We start from the raw sequence: 17,658 nt of genomic DNA, 5'->3' as shown, positions 1-17,658 counted from the left end.
TAGGATTACCTTTCCACTGTAAAAGGCTTGCTTTCTGTGTATTTTCCTTTGGATTATGCTGAGGTCCATATTCAAAAGCATTTAGTCTGCTAACTCAGAAGTTAACTGGCTAAATGAATATTTGGGCACATAGCCAATTAAATTCTATCCAGCTAATAAGTTAGGTGGCTAGAGTTTAGCTGGATAAGTTAGAGATGTTCTGGGGATGTAACTGGGAGGAGCTGACTTAGCCAGCTGAGTTAACCGGATGACTTAAGTCAAGTTGGGCCAAAGAGCTGTCCTAAATTTAGCAGGTTATAGTTATCCGACTAATTTTAAGATAGCTGGCTATATTCAATAGTGTGGCTGCACTACTGAATATACCTCCAAAGTTAGCCGGATAATTTTATCCGGCTAACTTTGCTATCTGGATAGTGTCTGAATATGGACCTCCAGATAGAGAAAGCTACTAGGAAATTGAAAGAAGGCTGGACTCATTGGATTCTTAACTTTCCTTTCAGTCTAATCAACCATCTAAGAAAGTATGTAGTCTTGAGGATGGCATGACTATTCACACATGCCAAACTCTGCTAATTCAACTGTCAACTTATATGTTACCATGCGTTCAATATATATCTAGTATTATTACTGGCAAATAAATGTTAACATACAGCATGAATTAAATGGGATATAATTCTCTTATTTTACACATTGGAATTTAAACCCAAGTTGACAGTGGGGGTGGAATTTTAATCAGATGCATACGCTATACCTAGCCTGAAATGTCAGGTGATGTGTCAGGTCAGGCTCTACATTTTGCAATGACATCTCCTGCCCTTTTCCTGGAATGAGCTGTGTTTCATCCAATCCCAGACTCCTTTTCTCCAGATGAATGATAATAGGATCAGGGAGATGACTCCTCATGATAAAAAGAGGGCTGAACATAATCTAGAAAATCAAAAGAACAAAACAAGTTCACAGCACATTTAATTCCAGCTGCTTGCTTAAATGATCTTCTAATAAATCTTTGTGTCAGGTCATTCTGGCCTTCATTTGGTTTAGAACACGAAAGGTCAGAGTCACATACAAATTTTAGGCTGTAGAAAACACTCACCATTCGTTGCTGTACTTGAGAATTAGGTTCCAAAGTGAAAAGGGTGCACCACACATAAATAATGGAACCATTGGAAGATGGCACCTGGACATTTAAAGACAAACAGTGTTTAATTATGCTGAGCATAATCCTGAAGAGGCAAAGAAACTATTTAGCCATATTGAAATTCCTCCTAAAAATGGATAGAAGCAAATTATAGCACTATGCAGCTTCAAACAAACAAAATAACTATTCAAAGAAAAATTATTTTTTCTGTGGTTCGGGGCTTGTCTCCTGACAGGGAGACTGTGCTCCACAATATACAGGTAGTGCTCCAGCTGCAGTTTACTGATGGGGCAGGCTTACAGGTTAAGAATATGCTAAGCATCAGGGCTACCTTTAACCACTTAGAGGGCTCTGGGCAAACTTTTCTGGATGAGTCCTTTAGTGAATTTTGTGTTCATGGGGGTGGCTGCCACAGACTGAAACTGTGTTGGTGCTTCCTTCCCTTCCCTCCATGGGCTGGACCCCAGCCAGCAGGCAAGTAGCGCCAGTGTATTGGACCGGTGGTCTTTAAACTGGATCCTCCTGCACTGCATCCAGTGGCATTCCCTCCCATGCCATGCAGTTCATCATTCAAACAGTTGATCGCAGGTGAACCACATGGGAAAGACTCTCCATCCTGTGTGGTTCCCGTTCACATCAGTTGTTTACCGTGCAGTACCACTGGCTGCAGTGCAGGAAAAATAGTCTTAAAAAGCACCATTTGCACTTGTCATTTCTCCTGCCATAGCGGCTGAGATGTGGCAGGGCCAGGGGAGACTTGGGTACTGAGGAAGGAATCTGTGAAATGGGGACGCTTTGGCTCAGGGGATTTTCCCACGTGTGCTATTTTGAACCCATGCCCCTTGTGTCCTGCTTACTAAGCTGTTGGCTGAGGCTCTGAGGCAGTCAAACAAGGGACTGCCTTGATGGCAGGACTCTCTCATTAGGTCTGTGCCACTTTTAGTACGGAGGGAGTGCACCCGGGAGGCTACTGCTGGGCAGCGCTGCTTCCCTTCAAACAAAACTGCTTGCGTTTTAATTGCTGGGTGTGAAATGCACAGGCTGCTATTGTGATTCCTCCAATGCTGCAGGCTGAGGGGGTCTAAGTTCACTGCAGAGCTTCTCAGCACATGGATCCTGGAGAAGCTCTGTGATGAGTAAGAGGAGGGACTCACAGCTTGAGTCTCATGCATTAATTTGGAATTTATTTTATTTATTTATTTATAGTTTTTCTATACCGGCATTCGTGATTAGAAACCACATCATGCCGGTTTACATATAACAAGGGGGTGGGAACAAAAAACGGAACATAAACAAGTGCAAACAGATCAAAAGTTACATTACAACAAGGGTCATATAACTGGGGAGAGAAGGAATGTTTGCTAGTATCCTCCTCCAGCCAGCCCGAGTGGATTATCAAAATATGAATGCTGTATTTTTGATATATTTGTTTTGCTATTTCTGGATATTGTCATGTTTGTCTTTGCTAACTATGTTTTCATATAAATAACACTGAGCCAGTGCAACTCTTAAAAGTGAAAAAATGTACAGTATTCATATATTATATATATATTTTCATTCAATAAAATTTCACTTACTCAATTTCATGAAAAAGAAAGAAATTTAAATTCTACTAAACTCTTAGAGCACTGAAACAAAAGTAGACTTAACCAATAGTAAGTATGCTCTGCTAACATATGCTTTTACTTTCCAAATGCTGGGTGTAAAGGTTAAAGATAGTGCAAGTCATTAGATAAGGATCATTTAAGCTCATCCAGTCACCTGGTAGCCCTGTCTATACGGCATCTATGGATATTTCCCAGCTGTCAGCATACAAACTGGGCTCCACAAGCTTGTCCTAAGCTGCGGGGGTGTAAATAAGTCAGCTTGCGGTCCATTTGAGGGGATCTACTGTCTCCCCACCCGATTATATCTGAGAGTATTCTACTCTCTACTGGTTGCCCCTGTTACCTCAAAGCAGCCATACTACTAAGGGAAGGCAACCTCCACTCCTTGGGGACACCAGTCCACTGAGGTTTTTAGGATATCTGTAATGGATATGTATGAAATAGATTTGCATACTATTGAAGCAGCACACATGCAAATTTATCTCAGGCATATTCATTAGGGATATCCTGAAAACGCGAATGGATTGCTTACATTTTGTTACAGTTCTGGTTACTCCCACCTTTGCTGGTAGATTGTTTCAGGCACTACTGCTCTCTCAGTAAAGATAATTGTTTCATATTTTCTTTGAGCCTCCCTCCTTCAAACTTCATATCATGACCTCTTGCCATTAAATTGCTTTTCTAGAGAAATACCAATTTCTTGTATTTTAAATAAGCTTTTTAAATACTTGAATGCTTCTACCATATTCCTTTTTGTCCTTAAGTACATTAAGTCTCTCGGTGGCTCTGATGCAATAAAGCGCAAGCAAAAAAATATGTGCTCAATTTTAGCAAATTAACTTCTGATGCAGTAAGCTAATGGCATGCAAATGCATCAGGAGTTAAAAAATACTGACCAACACAAAAATGTATGCCCATGAGAGTAGAAATGTGCATGCAACATTTCTATGCTATTTCTAATAGGAGTTGGGTGCATAAAACATGATTTGTGAACATAAAACTGAAAAGGTGCACTACACAGGTATAACTGACTTTAGTTGGGAGATAGGGGTGGGAGTGTTGTGAGGGGAGTGGGGATGGCTTAGTGAATGGATGAAGGTACATAGTTGGATGGGGAGTCTCAGCTTGGATGGTCTCTGGCTTGGAGGTCTTGCAGCAGAGGACGGAAATATGTAATTGGGTGGGGGTCCCAGGGCAGAGTTACTCTGGCTTGCGGGACTCAGAATTGGATATCCCAGTGCTTAGCTTGTGGGTTGTTTTTTTTTTTGTTGGCTTTACTCCTGAGTCAGAGATGGAATAAAAGTTAATTCACGTTTCTGGGACAAGTGTTAATCTCTTGTGCTGTGCTAGTGTGGTGCAGGACTTGGGGTCGCTGGGTGTGGTGATCTACCCTAGACCCAAGTCCTGAGTCCAGGACCCCCCACATCCAGGAACTCCAGGTCCAGGGTTATGATGGCAAAGCACCATAGACTAACACTTGCCACCAGAAATGTGAGTTAACTTTACCTTTGATGCAATAGTTGCATTTCTAGTGTTAAAAACATGAGTTAAGCCTTCGGGACTTTAATGCACCTTCCTGCATTGGGGAATAACAGCTAATGCCTTCATTAACATGTGGTTTACAAGGAGATGTGCAAATTGTGAGTAAAGATATACACACAAAAATGTGCACACAAACATCAGTACAAATGGGCACTTAGCCTATTGTACCTTATTACATTGAACCCTGTGTAGGGTTTCTGTTGAAGGCCCCTATATCATTTTGGTAGCCCTTCTCTGAAACGCTTCTATCCTATCAATGCCATCATTAGTTATCACCTCCAGGAATGAAAACAGTATTCACCAAGGAGGCTTAATAAAGACTCCTAATCAAGGGCAATATTACTTCCGTTTTTTCTTTTTATGCAATTCAGTATACAGTTGTTTCTCCAAGCTGCTTTCTTACTTTAATTGGCAATATATTTTTTATTTAAACGTCTTTGCTTTCTGTATCCAGTTTTTCTGCCAGACTTTCTAAAGCCCAGAAAGGTAAGTCTTATAATTTTTAGTTTTAGTTTCCAGAAAAAAGCAGTTGCTCTAAGTTTAAAGTTGCAAACCAACATGCTGGGGTAGCAAAATTGGTTCATTACCTCTCCTGATCTCTAAAACTGAAAACACATTTTTTTACTCCACTCATGAGTACAAAGAATGAAAATTTTAATGAATCAAAAACCAATAAGCATTCTCTGTTGGCAGACCAATAACAGAATGTCACCTTCCAGCCCAGACAGCAAAGGGTTAACATTCCTCTAGCTTATCACCGTATATGGGAGAGGCTGGGTCTGCAAGGGTTTCTAGATAGGATGTAACCTGTACAAGTGAGTCCAGTCTTCACTTGTGCACCCCCCCCGGGCGTGCCGACACTGGATTTTATAACATGCGCGCGACAGTGTGCGCATGTTATAAAATCGGGCGTAGATTTGTTCACGCTGGGTTGCGCGAATAAATCTACGCCCGCGCATAACAAATCTACCCCAGTGAATACATTAACTTTCTTCACCAATGAATTCCACAGCTTAATTTTACATCGCGTGAAAAAGTATTTTCTCTTATTTTTCAAATATGCTACCTAGTAACTTCATGTAGTGTTCCCTAGTCTTTTTAGTTTTTTAAAGAGTAGACAACTAATTTGCATTTACCGTTCCACTCCACTCATGACCTCTATCATGTCTCCACTCAGCTATCTCTTCTCCCAAACTGAAGAGCCTTAACACTCTTTAGCATTTCCTCACAGGGGAGCCGATCCATTCCTTTTATCATTTTGGTCGCCCTTTTCTGAACGTTTTCCAGTTCCACTATATCTTTTATGAGATGTAGTGACCAGAAATGCATTCAGTACTCTAGCTGCAGTCAATTGTGGAGCAAAAGAAGTATTAAGCTATTCTCCATTTTATTTTCTATTCCTTTCCTAATAATTCCTAATATTTTTTTGCTTTTTTGACCACTGCACATGAAGCCGCGGATTTCAACGAATTGTCTACAGTGACAGCGAAATCCTTTTCCAGGGTGGCCACTCCTAATATGGATCATCATGTAACTACATTTTGGTTACTTTTTCCTATGTGCATCATTTTGTACTTGTCCACATTAAACTTCATCTGCGATATGGATGCCCAATCTCCCAATCTTGTAAGGTCCTCCTGCAATTTCTCAGAACATGTTTGTAATTTAACAACTTGGAATAATTTTGTATCATCTCCAAATTTGTTCACCTCTCTCATTGTGCCCTTTTCCAGATAACTGATAGCAAATGTTGCTTACCTGATGTAACAGGTGTTCTCACAGGACAGCAGGATGTTAGTCCTCACAAACGGGTGACATCGAGGATGGAGCCCACCACGGAAAACTTCTGTCAAAGTTTAAACAGAACTTTGACTGGCCCCTACTGGGCATGCCCAGCAAGGCACTGACCCTGCAGCCAGCAGGGGTCTCCCTTCAGTCTGATTTTCAAAGCTACAGGCAGTGCCTAGAAAGTAAAAACAAAACGAACCCAACACCGCGGGGTGGCGGGCGGGTTTCGTGAGGACTAACATCCTGCTGTCCTGTGAGAACACCTGTTACATCAGGTAAGCAACATTTGCTTTCTCACAGGACAAGCAGGATGGTTGTCCTCACAAATGGGTGAGTACCGAGCTGAGGATGTCCTGACTTGCACCAAATGCACCCAACGACGTGCAACAGGCAGTACAAGTGGGGTGGAATTTGGGAAAGGGCATCCGCACCCTACCGGGAAGGTGGAAGGGTGTTGGTACATCAGGTTGGAAAAAGGTTACGCAAGACAGATTGGCCGAAGATGGAGTCCTGTCTTCCAGCTTTGTCCAAACAATAGTGGGCTGCAAAGGTATGGAGAGAACTCCAGGTTGCAGCCCTGCAGATGTCAGGAAGCGGCACCGATCGAAGGTGTGCCACTGACGTCGCCATGGCCCTCACAGAGTGTGCTTTGACACGGTCTTGGAAAGGAATGCCAGCCTGCTCATAGCAGAAAGAAATGCAGTCCGCCAACCAGGAGGAAAGAGCCTGCTTACCCACAGGTTGTCCTAACTTGTTAGGATGGAAAGAGACGAATAATTGAGTGCTCTTCCTGTGAGAAACTGTACGGTCTAGGTAAAAGGCTAGAGCTCGTTTACAGTCTAGGGTATGCAGGGTCTGTTCTCCAGAGTTGGAGTGGGGCCTGGGAAAAAAGATAGGTAGTATGATGGATTGATTGATATGAAACTCAGAAACTACCTTAGGTAAAAATTTAGGGTGAGTGCGGAGTACCGCCCGGTCCTGCAGGAGTTTAGTGTAAGGCGGATAGGTAACTAGGGCCTGTAATTCACTAACCCTGCGAGCTGAAGTGATAGCCAAAAGGAATAACACTTTCCATGTGAGATACTTTAACTCACAGGAGTGCAGAGGTTCGAAAGGAGGTTTCATTAGACGACCAAGAACCAGATTAAGGTCCCAGGATGGGGCCGGAGGCCGTAAGGGTGGCTTCAGATGGAGCAAGCCTTTAAGAAAACGTGTTACTAGGGGTTGTACTGAAATAGGGACACCCTGTACACCTTTATGGAAGGCGGCTACCGCACTGACATGCATCCTAATAGAAGAGGTTTTAAGACCTGATTCAGAGAGATGCCATAAATAGTCCAAGAATTTGGAAATTGGACAGGAAAGGGGATCAAGGGACTGAGAAGTGCACCATGATGTGTACCTTTTCCATTTGTATGAGTAAGACTTTCTTGTGGAAGGCTTTCGTGAAGCTATCAGGACTCGAGAAACGGAATCTGAAAGGTTGAAAGGCTGAAGGACTAACCTTTCAACATCCATGCCGTCAGGGACAAGGCTTGGAGGTTGGGATGGAGGAGGCATCCGTCGTTTTGAGTGAGCAGATGCGGGTCCTTTCCCAGAGGAATGTGCCTGCGGATGGAGAGATCCTGGAGTATTGGAAACCATACTTGGCGTGGCCAGTAAGGTGCTATCAGGATCATGGTTCCTCCGTCCTGGCGTAGCTTCACGAGAGTCTTTGACACAAGAGGAAGTGGAGGGAATGCATAGAGCAGACCGGTTGTCCACTTGAGGGAGAATGCATCCCTCGGCCGAGAGTTCTGGCTCCGAATGAGAGAGCAGTAATCGTCCACTTTGTGGTTCTGAGGGGACGCAAAGAGGTCTATGCGGGGAGAACCCCACTTGTGAAACAGAGAGGTCGCTACCAGAGGATCGAGTGACCACTCGTGCGGTCGGAAGACACGGCTCAGCCGGTCTGCCAATACATTGTCTACTCCCGGCAGGTAAGTGGCCCTGAGGTACATAGAGTGGGAGAGGGCTTCCGCCCAGATCTGCGCAGCTTCCTGACACAGAAGGAAGGAGCCTGTGCCTCCCTGCTTGTTTATGTACCACATGGCCACTTGGTTGTCCGTCTGGATTAAGATTATCTGATGAAAGAGATGATCTTTGAAAGTGCGGAGCGCATAGCGGATTGCTCGAAGTTCCAGGAAATTGATCTGGTGTTCGGCTTCCTCGTTGGACCATAACCCTTGGGTTTGAAAATTGTCCACATGGGCCCCCCAACCGATGTGGGAAGCGTCGGTGGTTAGGATAACTTGTGGATCCGGTGGAAGAAAGGGTAAGCCCTGAAGGAGGTTGACCTGAGTCGTCCACCAGGTTAAGGATAGGCGCAGCGCTTGTGTGACTGTGATTATGGAGGACAGAGGCTGAAAAGCTTGAATCCATTGTTGTCGTAGAGTCCATTGTGTTACCCTCATGGCTAGTCTGGTCATGGGAGTGACTTGAACCGAGGATGCCATGTGTCCTAGGAGAACTAGGAATTGGCGAGCTGTGGCAGTGTCTTGAGACTGGAGCTGGTGAGCTAGGGACATGAGAGTTTGGACCCGTTGTAGCGGAAGGTAGGCCTTTGCCTGTAAGGTGTCCAAGTCTGCCCCAATGAAAGATAAGGTTTGAGATGGGACGAAGCAAGATTTCTCGTAATTGACAAGAAACCCTAAGGAAAGGAGTGTGTTGATTGTCAATTGTAGGGAGGACCGGGCAATCTGAGGGGTGGAGGCCCTGATCAGCCAGTCGTCCAGATAGGGGTATACGTGGACACCTTCCTTCCTGAGGAATGCTGCTACAACTACGAGGCATTTGGTGAAGACCCGTGGAGCAGATGCCAGACCGAAAGGCAGTACTCGGTATTGATAATGGTCGCGGCCTACGAGAAACCGCAGATATTTGCGATGGGATTGTGTTATCGCAATATGGGTATAAGCTTCCTTGAGGTCGAGGGAGCATAGCCAATCCCCTTTCTGCAGCAGAGGGAGTAACGTGCCCAGGGTTACCATCTTGAACTTTTCTTTTTGCAGATACTTGTTGAGGGCTCGAAGGTCTAAAATTGGACGTAGCCCTCCTGATTTCTTTGGAATTAGGAAGTATCTGGAATAGAATCCCTTGCCTCGTTGAGAGGGAGGAACGAGTTCTATAGCATTTGATTGCAGAAGAAGAGATACTTCCTGTTGTAATTGAGCCAAATGGCTGGATAGACTCCACGCTTGAAGCGGCGGGGAGTCTGCCGGAAGAGTTATGAAATTGAGGTGGTAACCCTGTGCGATAATCGCCAGCACCCACTGGTCTGAGGTAATCCGTATCCAATGCTGTAGAAAGTGGCACAGACGACCCCCTACAGGGATGTGGGGGAGTGGGATATGGCATGTGCTCCGAGTCGGGAAGTCAAAGGCCTGCCGCAGGCCCGGGGGGTGGGGCTACAGCAGGTCTTTGTTTCCGAGGTTGGCGTGGCTGAGGTCTGGTGGAGGATCGAGCCGGACGAGGCCTAGTCGACGGAGGGTAATAACGACGTGGCCGAAAGAATGACTTTTTGGAGTCCTTCTTAGGTGGTGGTTTGGAGGATACCTCAGATGGAACAGACGAAAGTTGTTTCAACGTCTCGTGGTGATCCTTCAATTCCGCCACAATTTGTTGAATCTGTTCTCCGAACAGATTATCCCCTAAGCAGGGTAAATCGGCTAGACGATCCTGAACCTCTGGGCGAAGGTTGGATGATTTTAACCAAGCCCAACGTCTGGCTGAGATGGCAGTAGCTGAGACTTTCGTGGAAGCATCGAAGATATCGTAGGCCGTTCGGATCTCGTGCTTCCCAGCTTCAAATCCTTTGTGAAGGAGGGCTTGAAGCTGTGGCTGGTATTGGTCCGGTAAGGTGTCAGCGTAGTCCTGCATTTGTTTAAGGATAGCTCTGTTGTACTGAGTCATATAAAGTTGGTATGAAGCTATACGAGATATCAACATAGCCCCATGATACACTTTCCTTCCCACACTATCAAGAAATTGGTTGTCCTTGATAGGGGGAGTGGAAGAGTGTGGCTTTAAACGCTTGGCTTTCTTTTGCGCAGACTCAACTACAACAGAGCGATGATCCAGTTGAGACTTCTGAAATCCTGGTGCTGACTGAACGAGGTAGGTTGAGTCAGCTTTTTTATTGACTGGTGACACAGATGAAGGTGATTCCCAGTTTTTCTTTAAAAGATCCAGAAATACTTGGTGAATGGGGATGGAAGCGATGATCTTGGGGGCATCCAGAAATTGGAGCAGCTCCATCATTTGGTGCCTGTCATCGGTCTCAGATTGCAGCTGAAAAGGCACAACTTCTGACATCTCCTTTACAAAATTTATAAAGGAGAGATCTTCAGGAGGAGATCGTTTTCTACTCTCTGTAGGAGATGGTGGGGATGGTAAATCTGTATCTGAAGATGAATCATCACCCCAGGTATCATAAGGATCATGTAAGGTTTGCTGTCCTGAAGGACCTGGTAGAGGATCCAAAGGCATCGATGGAACCGGTGCTGCAAGCGGAACAGTGAACGGCATCGAGGGCTTCGGGGCCACCGATGGAATCGGTGCCGATCTTGGAATCGATGGAGCCGAAGGATAAATCGGTGGAAAGGTATGTGAAGGCACCGATGGAACGACACCGGACGGAGGAATCCGGAACGGTGTTTCTCCTGTCGATGAATGTCCTTCCGGAGATGATGGTGTAGTCGGTGCTAATGAAATCACCGATGGAAGGGCGCGCATAAGTGCCTCCATACGATTTAGTATCGGTGCCAACGCTTCCACTATAGGCTCGGTGGTCGGTTCCATCCTCGGTGGCAGAGTCGGTGCTGAGGTCGGTGCCTGAGGCGGTGCCGGAATCGGTGCCGGAGGCGGTGCCGGTGGAGGCTGGAATCTTCGCATCGCATTCTCGATGGCCTCCTGGACCAGCCGGTCCAGTTCTGCCCGGAGACCAGGGGTAAGCATACCCGGCTCGACGGGAGAGGGAGGCTGAGGCAGGGCCGGAGGGACCACCGTAACCGGTGGGATCACGGCCCCCGCACCCCGGGAGGGTGAGGGTTTCCTCGGTGCCTGCGAACGAGACGTGGACGGTGCCAGGTCCGACCGAGGCTTTTTCTTCGGTGGCTCGGCCTGTTCAGAGGTCGATGGTTGCGGATCCTCGACGGGCCGAGACTTGTGCCGTCGATGGCGATGCTTATCCTTCCGATCTCCTCGGTCATCCGGGGAGGGGACAGGAGTCGACGGCCGAGAAGTCATCGATGGTGGACGGTCACCGGCGGGTTGGCGATGGTGGTGCAACTTCGACGGTGCCGGTTCCGATGACGTCGATGCTATCGATGGCGTTGGGGTGGGTGCATGGAAGAGGAGCCCCATCTTCTCCATCCTGGCCTTGCGACCCTTAGGTGTCATTAAGGCACATTTGGTGCAAGTCAGGACATCATGCTCACTACCCAAACATAAAACACAAACCCTATGGGGGTCAGTGATGGACATGGTCCGGGTACAATCCGGACATCGACGGAACCCCGTCGCCATGGCTTAAGGCCAAATTTAGTCGCGGGCTCAGTAAGTTCCCACAGGCCTCAAGGGCCAAAATCGACGGCCGCCGATTAAAAAAGGGAAAAAACTTACCGGTTTCCGCGAAAGTGACAAAAATTTGTCGAAGGGAGACCCCTGAGGGGCAAATTTTCTTCGGATAGAAAAATACCGAATTCCTGTCAGGAACGTGGTAAGAGAGCTCCTTTCACCGCGTGGCAACTGCTGCGCGGAAAAAAGAAGACTGAAGGGAGACCCCTGCTGGCTGCAGGGTCAGTGCCTTGCTGGGCATGCCCAGTAGGGGCCAGTCAAAGTTCTGTTTAAACTTTGACAGAAGTTTTCCGTGGTGGGCTCCATCCTCGATGTCACCCGTTTGTGAGGACAACCATCCTGCTTGTCCTGTGAGAAAAATACATTAAAATTACCAGTTCCAGTAGAGATCCCTGGGGCACGCCACTATTTACCTTCCTCCATTGAGTAAACTGACCATTAGTCCTAATCTCTGTTTCCTGTCTTTTAACCAGTTCGCAATCCACAATAGGGCATTGCCTCATATCCCATGACTTTTAAATTTTCTCAGCAGTCTTTCATGAGAGATTTTGTCAAATGCCTTCTCAAAATCCAAATACACTATATCCACCGGCTCACTATTATCTGCATGCTTAGTAACCCCTTCAAAAAATGTAGCTGATTGGTGAGGCAAGACTTCCTTTGGGTAAATCCAAGTTGGCTGTGCCCTATTACGTCATATCTATTTATATTCTCTGTAATTGTGTTCTTTAGAATAGTTTCTACAGAAAAGTTAAATGCCAAAGTAAATAATTTAGGAAACCAGATGCAGTTACTGTCCCCTCTCCTCTAAACACTTGTTCATAGTTACTGTGGCAATCAGCATCTGGCTCGGGAGGCAGAATATACATTTTCTTTCAGTACTGTTTCATGGGTATACCAGCCAGGGAAAAACTAAATATGTTACCTTAGTTTACCAACTGGCTATCAGGACAGGTTGAACCAGTGTTAGTTTTATCCCACTGTATGCTGGGACTTGTAGTTCTGATTTTCCTATTAATTTCCTTAATCCAGGACTGATTTTAGCCTATCCTGAAAAAATAGAGTCAGTTTGGCAACTTTAATGTGACCTCTGTGATACATCTGATTTTCACCAGCCTGCTGGCACTAAGTCCCTCCTGAACTGGATCTCCCTTGAAGCAGTTCAGCACATTACCTGCCCACTGTCAGCGAGCGTAGCTGGTTTTTTTTTTCTTCTTCAAGTTACCTCCTTAGCCAAGTAACTTTTTTCAGAAATGCCATATAAAATTTTACAAAAACATCTCATGATTATAATTTATTCACCAAAGAATATAAGCCATTCCTAAAGGTTTCTGTGCCATTAGACACCTCTTTTCTCTTTGCAATGCCTAGAAGTAATTTGACATCTGCTATTTTATTTTCATCATACCTGAATAACCATACTGTGTTCGGGGTGCTTAGAATCGAGACACACATCCCGGGACCAATCCTCATCTCCCTTTGCCTTCACACAGAGCTCCGTCAGCTCGTTGTTCTCCAGGACATAAGAAGGGAGCTTCTGTTTGGCCCCGAGACAGCCATAATGTTCTCGAACAACTGCTTGTCCATCCGGGCCAATGTAATGCTGAACCACTTTCAGTTCGATGCTATCTGACAGGTAACTGCAGATGATCTGTCTTCCACATATAATGATCTAAAGCACAGAAAGAAGGGAGGGAAAAGGCCTATAACATTTTTGCTGACAATTTTTTTCAATCCTGTGAAAAGAATTTTAGTTTCCTCTTGGGCAGTTTTCTAAAAAGCAATCCAGGGCATATAGAAAACAATAAAAGTTGTACCTATTCTAGGGCTATGCTCACATGTACAATATGAGTACCCATTTTTCAAACAATCCGCAGTGCTGAGAATATTATATGATGGCAGTCACTCTCAACTGTATTTTTCATCCCTGTAGATTTAAATAGAATCACCCCCTTAATGTACTATTTCCAGTATGATTGCTCAAATCATCAACTTGACTGGTTTTTTTTTTGTCTTGTATTCATACTTTGCATATATCAGTGTGATGCCAGCATGAGGTTCTTATGAAGGTCAGTAAATCAAGACTCTGATTTACTTAGATGTCTAAAGGTAAGTGTGGCTTCAAGGGTGGCTGAAAGTGTGGCTTTAAGGGTGGCTACAAGTGTGGCTATAAGGCTTCTATGATTCTCCACTGGCTTCATAACCACTGGGGAATCATATAAGTTGATATTAGTACTACTTTCCACTTATTTGTAAAGAGCTAGAGCTTGCAGAGCTGAGCAATTGGTGTAGATGGGCAAACTAGTTAGGCTATATATGGTTTTCTTCTCTTGTCATGTTTCTAAGTGTCATGGGGGTGCCCAGATGGACCCTGTGTTACAGAATTTTCCTAAGAAAGGATTCTGGGTAGGGAAGGCCCCATAATCTCTGGCTTTTGATGTAACATTTGAAAGGTGTGTGTGGTTATACTATAGGACAGCAGAATCTGTCAGTTACTGCTCAGTGGATAGGCTAGAAAGTGTAGTCATCAGAGTCAGGCAGGGTGGATTCAGGTATGCTCCCAGCTGGAGCAGTGCAGGACTTCAGGACAGAACAGGACAAGGTCTTATGCCTGACCAGTCCCCTTCCCCTCTTGGGTTGACCCCACAGGTTCTGGGGGCTGGCAGGACTTTCCTGGAATAGTACATGATAACAGTCAGGCAGGACAGGAAGTGAAGACAATGTTGGAACTAGAGACAGGCAGGATCTGGCAACAGACAGGAGCTGGAGATGAGGGTTGGAACTGGAGACAAGGACTGGATCTAAAGGCAAGACGGTAAAGGGAGATAAGCGCCATAGGGATGACCAGGCAAATCAAGACAAGGACTGGACAGGACAAGACAGGACACAGGAATAGGGCAAGGAGAATACAAACACAGGTAATCAGGAACTAAAATACAGCAAAGAAACATAATGACAGGTTCCAAGATAGCGTCAACACGGTAGCATTGGAAGCCGTGGAGCTCTTACCTCAAAGAAATTTCTTGGATTTTTCATGTTCTAAATGCCCCATTCCGCCAGGAAAAGGCGGGCTAGGGAGAAAGCTCACCTGGGGCTCTCCCGAATTTGTCTCGGACTGGCCCTATGGATGCCCATGTTCTTCGTGGGGTTCAAGCATCGGGAGAAGAGTCGCTGAGGCAGGGAACTGCAGAGGAGGAGCTGAGTTCCCTACCGGACTCAGAAACAACATTGTCCCCGATGGTGAGGGAGGTGCCGGCGAATTCAGCCATGTTGAGAGACCCGGATGAGAACCTGGCAGTGCCGACTGACGAAGTTGCAGACGGAGGAAACCAGGCAGGGAGTTCGTTTCCGGGAGGAGACAGCATGGAAGCCATGCCTATGAGGCATGCAAAGGCCGCTGGAAGCCCAGATGTGGGAGCATTCAGATTGAGTACACCTGGCAGTTCCTCAACACCATATAAGATAAGCTCTAGATTTTTATTGTAAAAACCGTGTCAAATAACATTAGAATCGCTTTGGGAGGCAATTGAAGGTCCGGGAAACCTGATTATTAAGCAACTAGAACCAGTAGCTGTAAAACTGGAGGACCATGAGGTCCAAATAAAAACACTGGAAAATACAGCTAAGGTATTATATCAACAAAATTCTGAAATAAAAGTATTAGTGAATTCAAATAAATCTAAGCATGATCTTCTGGTTAAAGATAATTTGGCCTTACTGAACAAAATGGAGAATATGGAGAATGTTTTGAAAAGCAGGAATCTTCGTCTGGTGAATTTTCCCAGAGTGCCACATATTCTACTCAGAGACATGTTTAATAAATATTTAATGGAAATCCTGAAAGTGAGACAAGAACTTATTCCACCATTAGTTCAGGCAGTATATGTATCGTTTGGAAGAAAGGAAGGAGGGATCTCCACTGGATTACCACAGCGTAATATGCTAGAACCCCCAGATGATCCAGGGGAGAAGAAGCTTTAGCACCTGGTTTAAACATTACTGAATTATTGGAAACATCAGATGATGTTCAAGCAATGCCTGCAACAATGGTTGTGACATTTGCCTTAGAACTGGACAAGTAATGGGTGTTAAAGCTCTTCTTTAAACACCAGCTAGAATCCTTTATAAAAATGCAAGTCAGGATTTACCCGGACGTATCAAAATTAACACAGAAAAAAAGGAAACAATTTCTGTTACTTAGACCTCAGGTCTTGCAGATTGGGGCATTTTTTATGCTCAAATTTCCTTGAAAATGCTATATTAAATATATATATTTATTTATTTGTTGAGTTTTATATACCGTCATTCGGTAAAGCCATCATAACGGTTTACAAAATTTAAATTGTAACTCTCTTAACAATTGTGGAAAAAGTACAACAATGTGCATATTAAACAGAGGTTAAAAATTTCAAGTCCAGAAAGTATCATTATGTGGGAGGAGGAGGGATTGTTTGTTCTGGTTGGAGAGAAGTTATTTTGAGGTTTTTGGATGAAAGTTCGATTCGGAGTTAGGATATTCAGAAGTATGTCAGTGTAGAATTTGCGAAACAGCAATGTTTTTAGGTCTTTTTTGAACGTTTTGAGGTTGGGTTGGGTTCTCAGATCTTTAGGTAGGGAGTTCCAAAATTTAGGGGAGGCAATGGAAAAGGCTCTTTCTCTTGTTGTTAGATGCGCATTTCTGATGGGGGGGATGTTTAAGCATCCTGAGTTGTTTGAACGTAGGTTTCTTTGAGGATTCTGGGGGGTTATGTTTAAGCCATTTAGTCCTTGATGATCATTGTTTAGAATTTTATGAATGATGGTCATTGATTTGTGTTCGATGCATGCTTTAATTGGGAGCCAATGAAGTGAGATCAATATGGGGGTTATGTGTTCATTTCTTTTTGTTCCTGTCAGAACTCTGGCTGCTGAGTTCTGCGGAATCTGGAGCGGTTTGAGGTTTGAATAAGGTATTCCAATTAGTAAGGAGTTGCAGTAGTCAAAGGTGGAGAAAATGAGTAGTTGTAAGACCGTTCTGAAATCATAAGGGTTAAGAAACGGTTTTAAGTGTCTTAGGGTTAGAAGTCTGTGATATCCTTCTTTAGTTTTATTTGATATTGGTTCTTAAATGAAAGTTCTTTATCGATGATAATTCCAAGGTTCCTGGTGTGGGTGGTGGGGAGTATAGAGTTCATTTGTTTGTCAAGTAAAGGCAGGGGTGGCAGAGTTGGATTGGGTTTTTTGTCCATAAGTATTATTTCAGTTTTGTCTATGTTGATTATGAGCTTCAGAGAATTTAGGAGATATTTAATTGAAATAGAGTCGAGATTTTCTTGTAGGTGTCTTCAATCGAATTTTGGATGGGAATTAGAAGTTGAATGTCGTTGGCGTAGAGGAAGTGGGTGATTCCATTATCTTTTAGTAATTGGCAGATGGGGAGAAGGTATATGTTAAATAGGGTGGCGGATAACGCTGATCCCTGGGGAACTCCAGTGTTGAGATTGATTTTTTTGGATGGGTTGTTACTGATTAAAACTTGGTAGGTACTGTCAGATAAATAGGAAGAGAACCATTGTAGGGTGGTGTCAGTTAAACCGATTTGAGTCAGTCGTTCTAACAGTATATTGTGGTTTACTGTGTCAAAAGCAGCTGACAGGTCAAGGAGGATGAGTAGGTATTTTTCACCTTTGTCGAAGCCTCTTAGTATTATGTCATTTAGTGAGAGAAGGAGAGATTCTGTGTTTAGGTTTTTTCTGAATCCATATTGAGTTGGAGGAAGGATGTTGTTTGTTTCAAGACAGTCGTCAAGTTGGGTGTGTACGACTTTTTCAATGATTTTGGCTATGAACGATAGGTTTGAGATGGGCGATAGTTAGCGAGGATTTCAGGATCTAAGTTGTTCTTTTTTAGAATAGGTTTGATAACTGCAGATTTGAGGCATTTGGGGTAATTACCTTCAGTCAGGGATATAAAGATAATTCTTTCCTT

The 17,658-nt window shown here is 44.5% G+C and overlaps 1 protein-coding gene across 1 annotated transcript in view; it reads right to left on the bottom strand.

Annotated features, from left to right (window-relative positions):
• Positions 1-17,658, bottom strand: part of VPS13B (vacuolar protein sorting 13 homolog B) — a 2,198,633-nt gene that overhangs the window by 98,377 nt on the left and 2,082,598 nt on the right. The window contains 3 exon segments of the mRNA XM_029587199.1: positions 752-927; positions 1,094-1,177; positions 13,100-13,363. Coding sequence (XP_029443059.1) covers positions 752-927; positions 1,094-1,177; positions 13,100-13,363 — 524 coding nt within the window.

The sequence above is a fragment of the Rhinatrema bivittatum genome, chromosome 2, assembly GCF_901001135.1.
Source record: "Rhinatrema bivittatum chromosome 2, aRhiBiv1.1, whole genome shotgun sequence".
NCBI lineage: Eukaryota > Metazoa > Chordata > Amphibia > Gymnophiona > Rhinatrematidae > Rhinatrema > Rhinatrema bivittatum.
The sequence above is the reverse complement of the archived record's forward strand: the minus strand, read 5'-3'. Positions and strand labels throughout refer to the sequence as shown.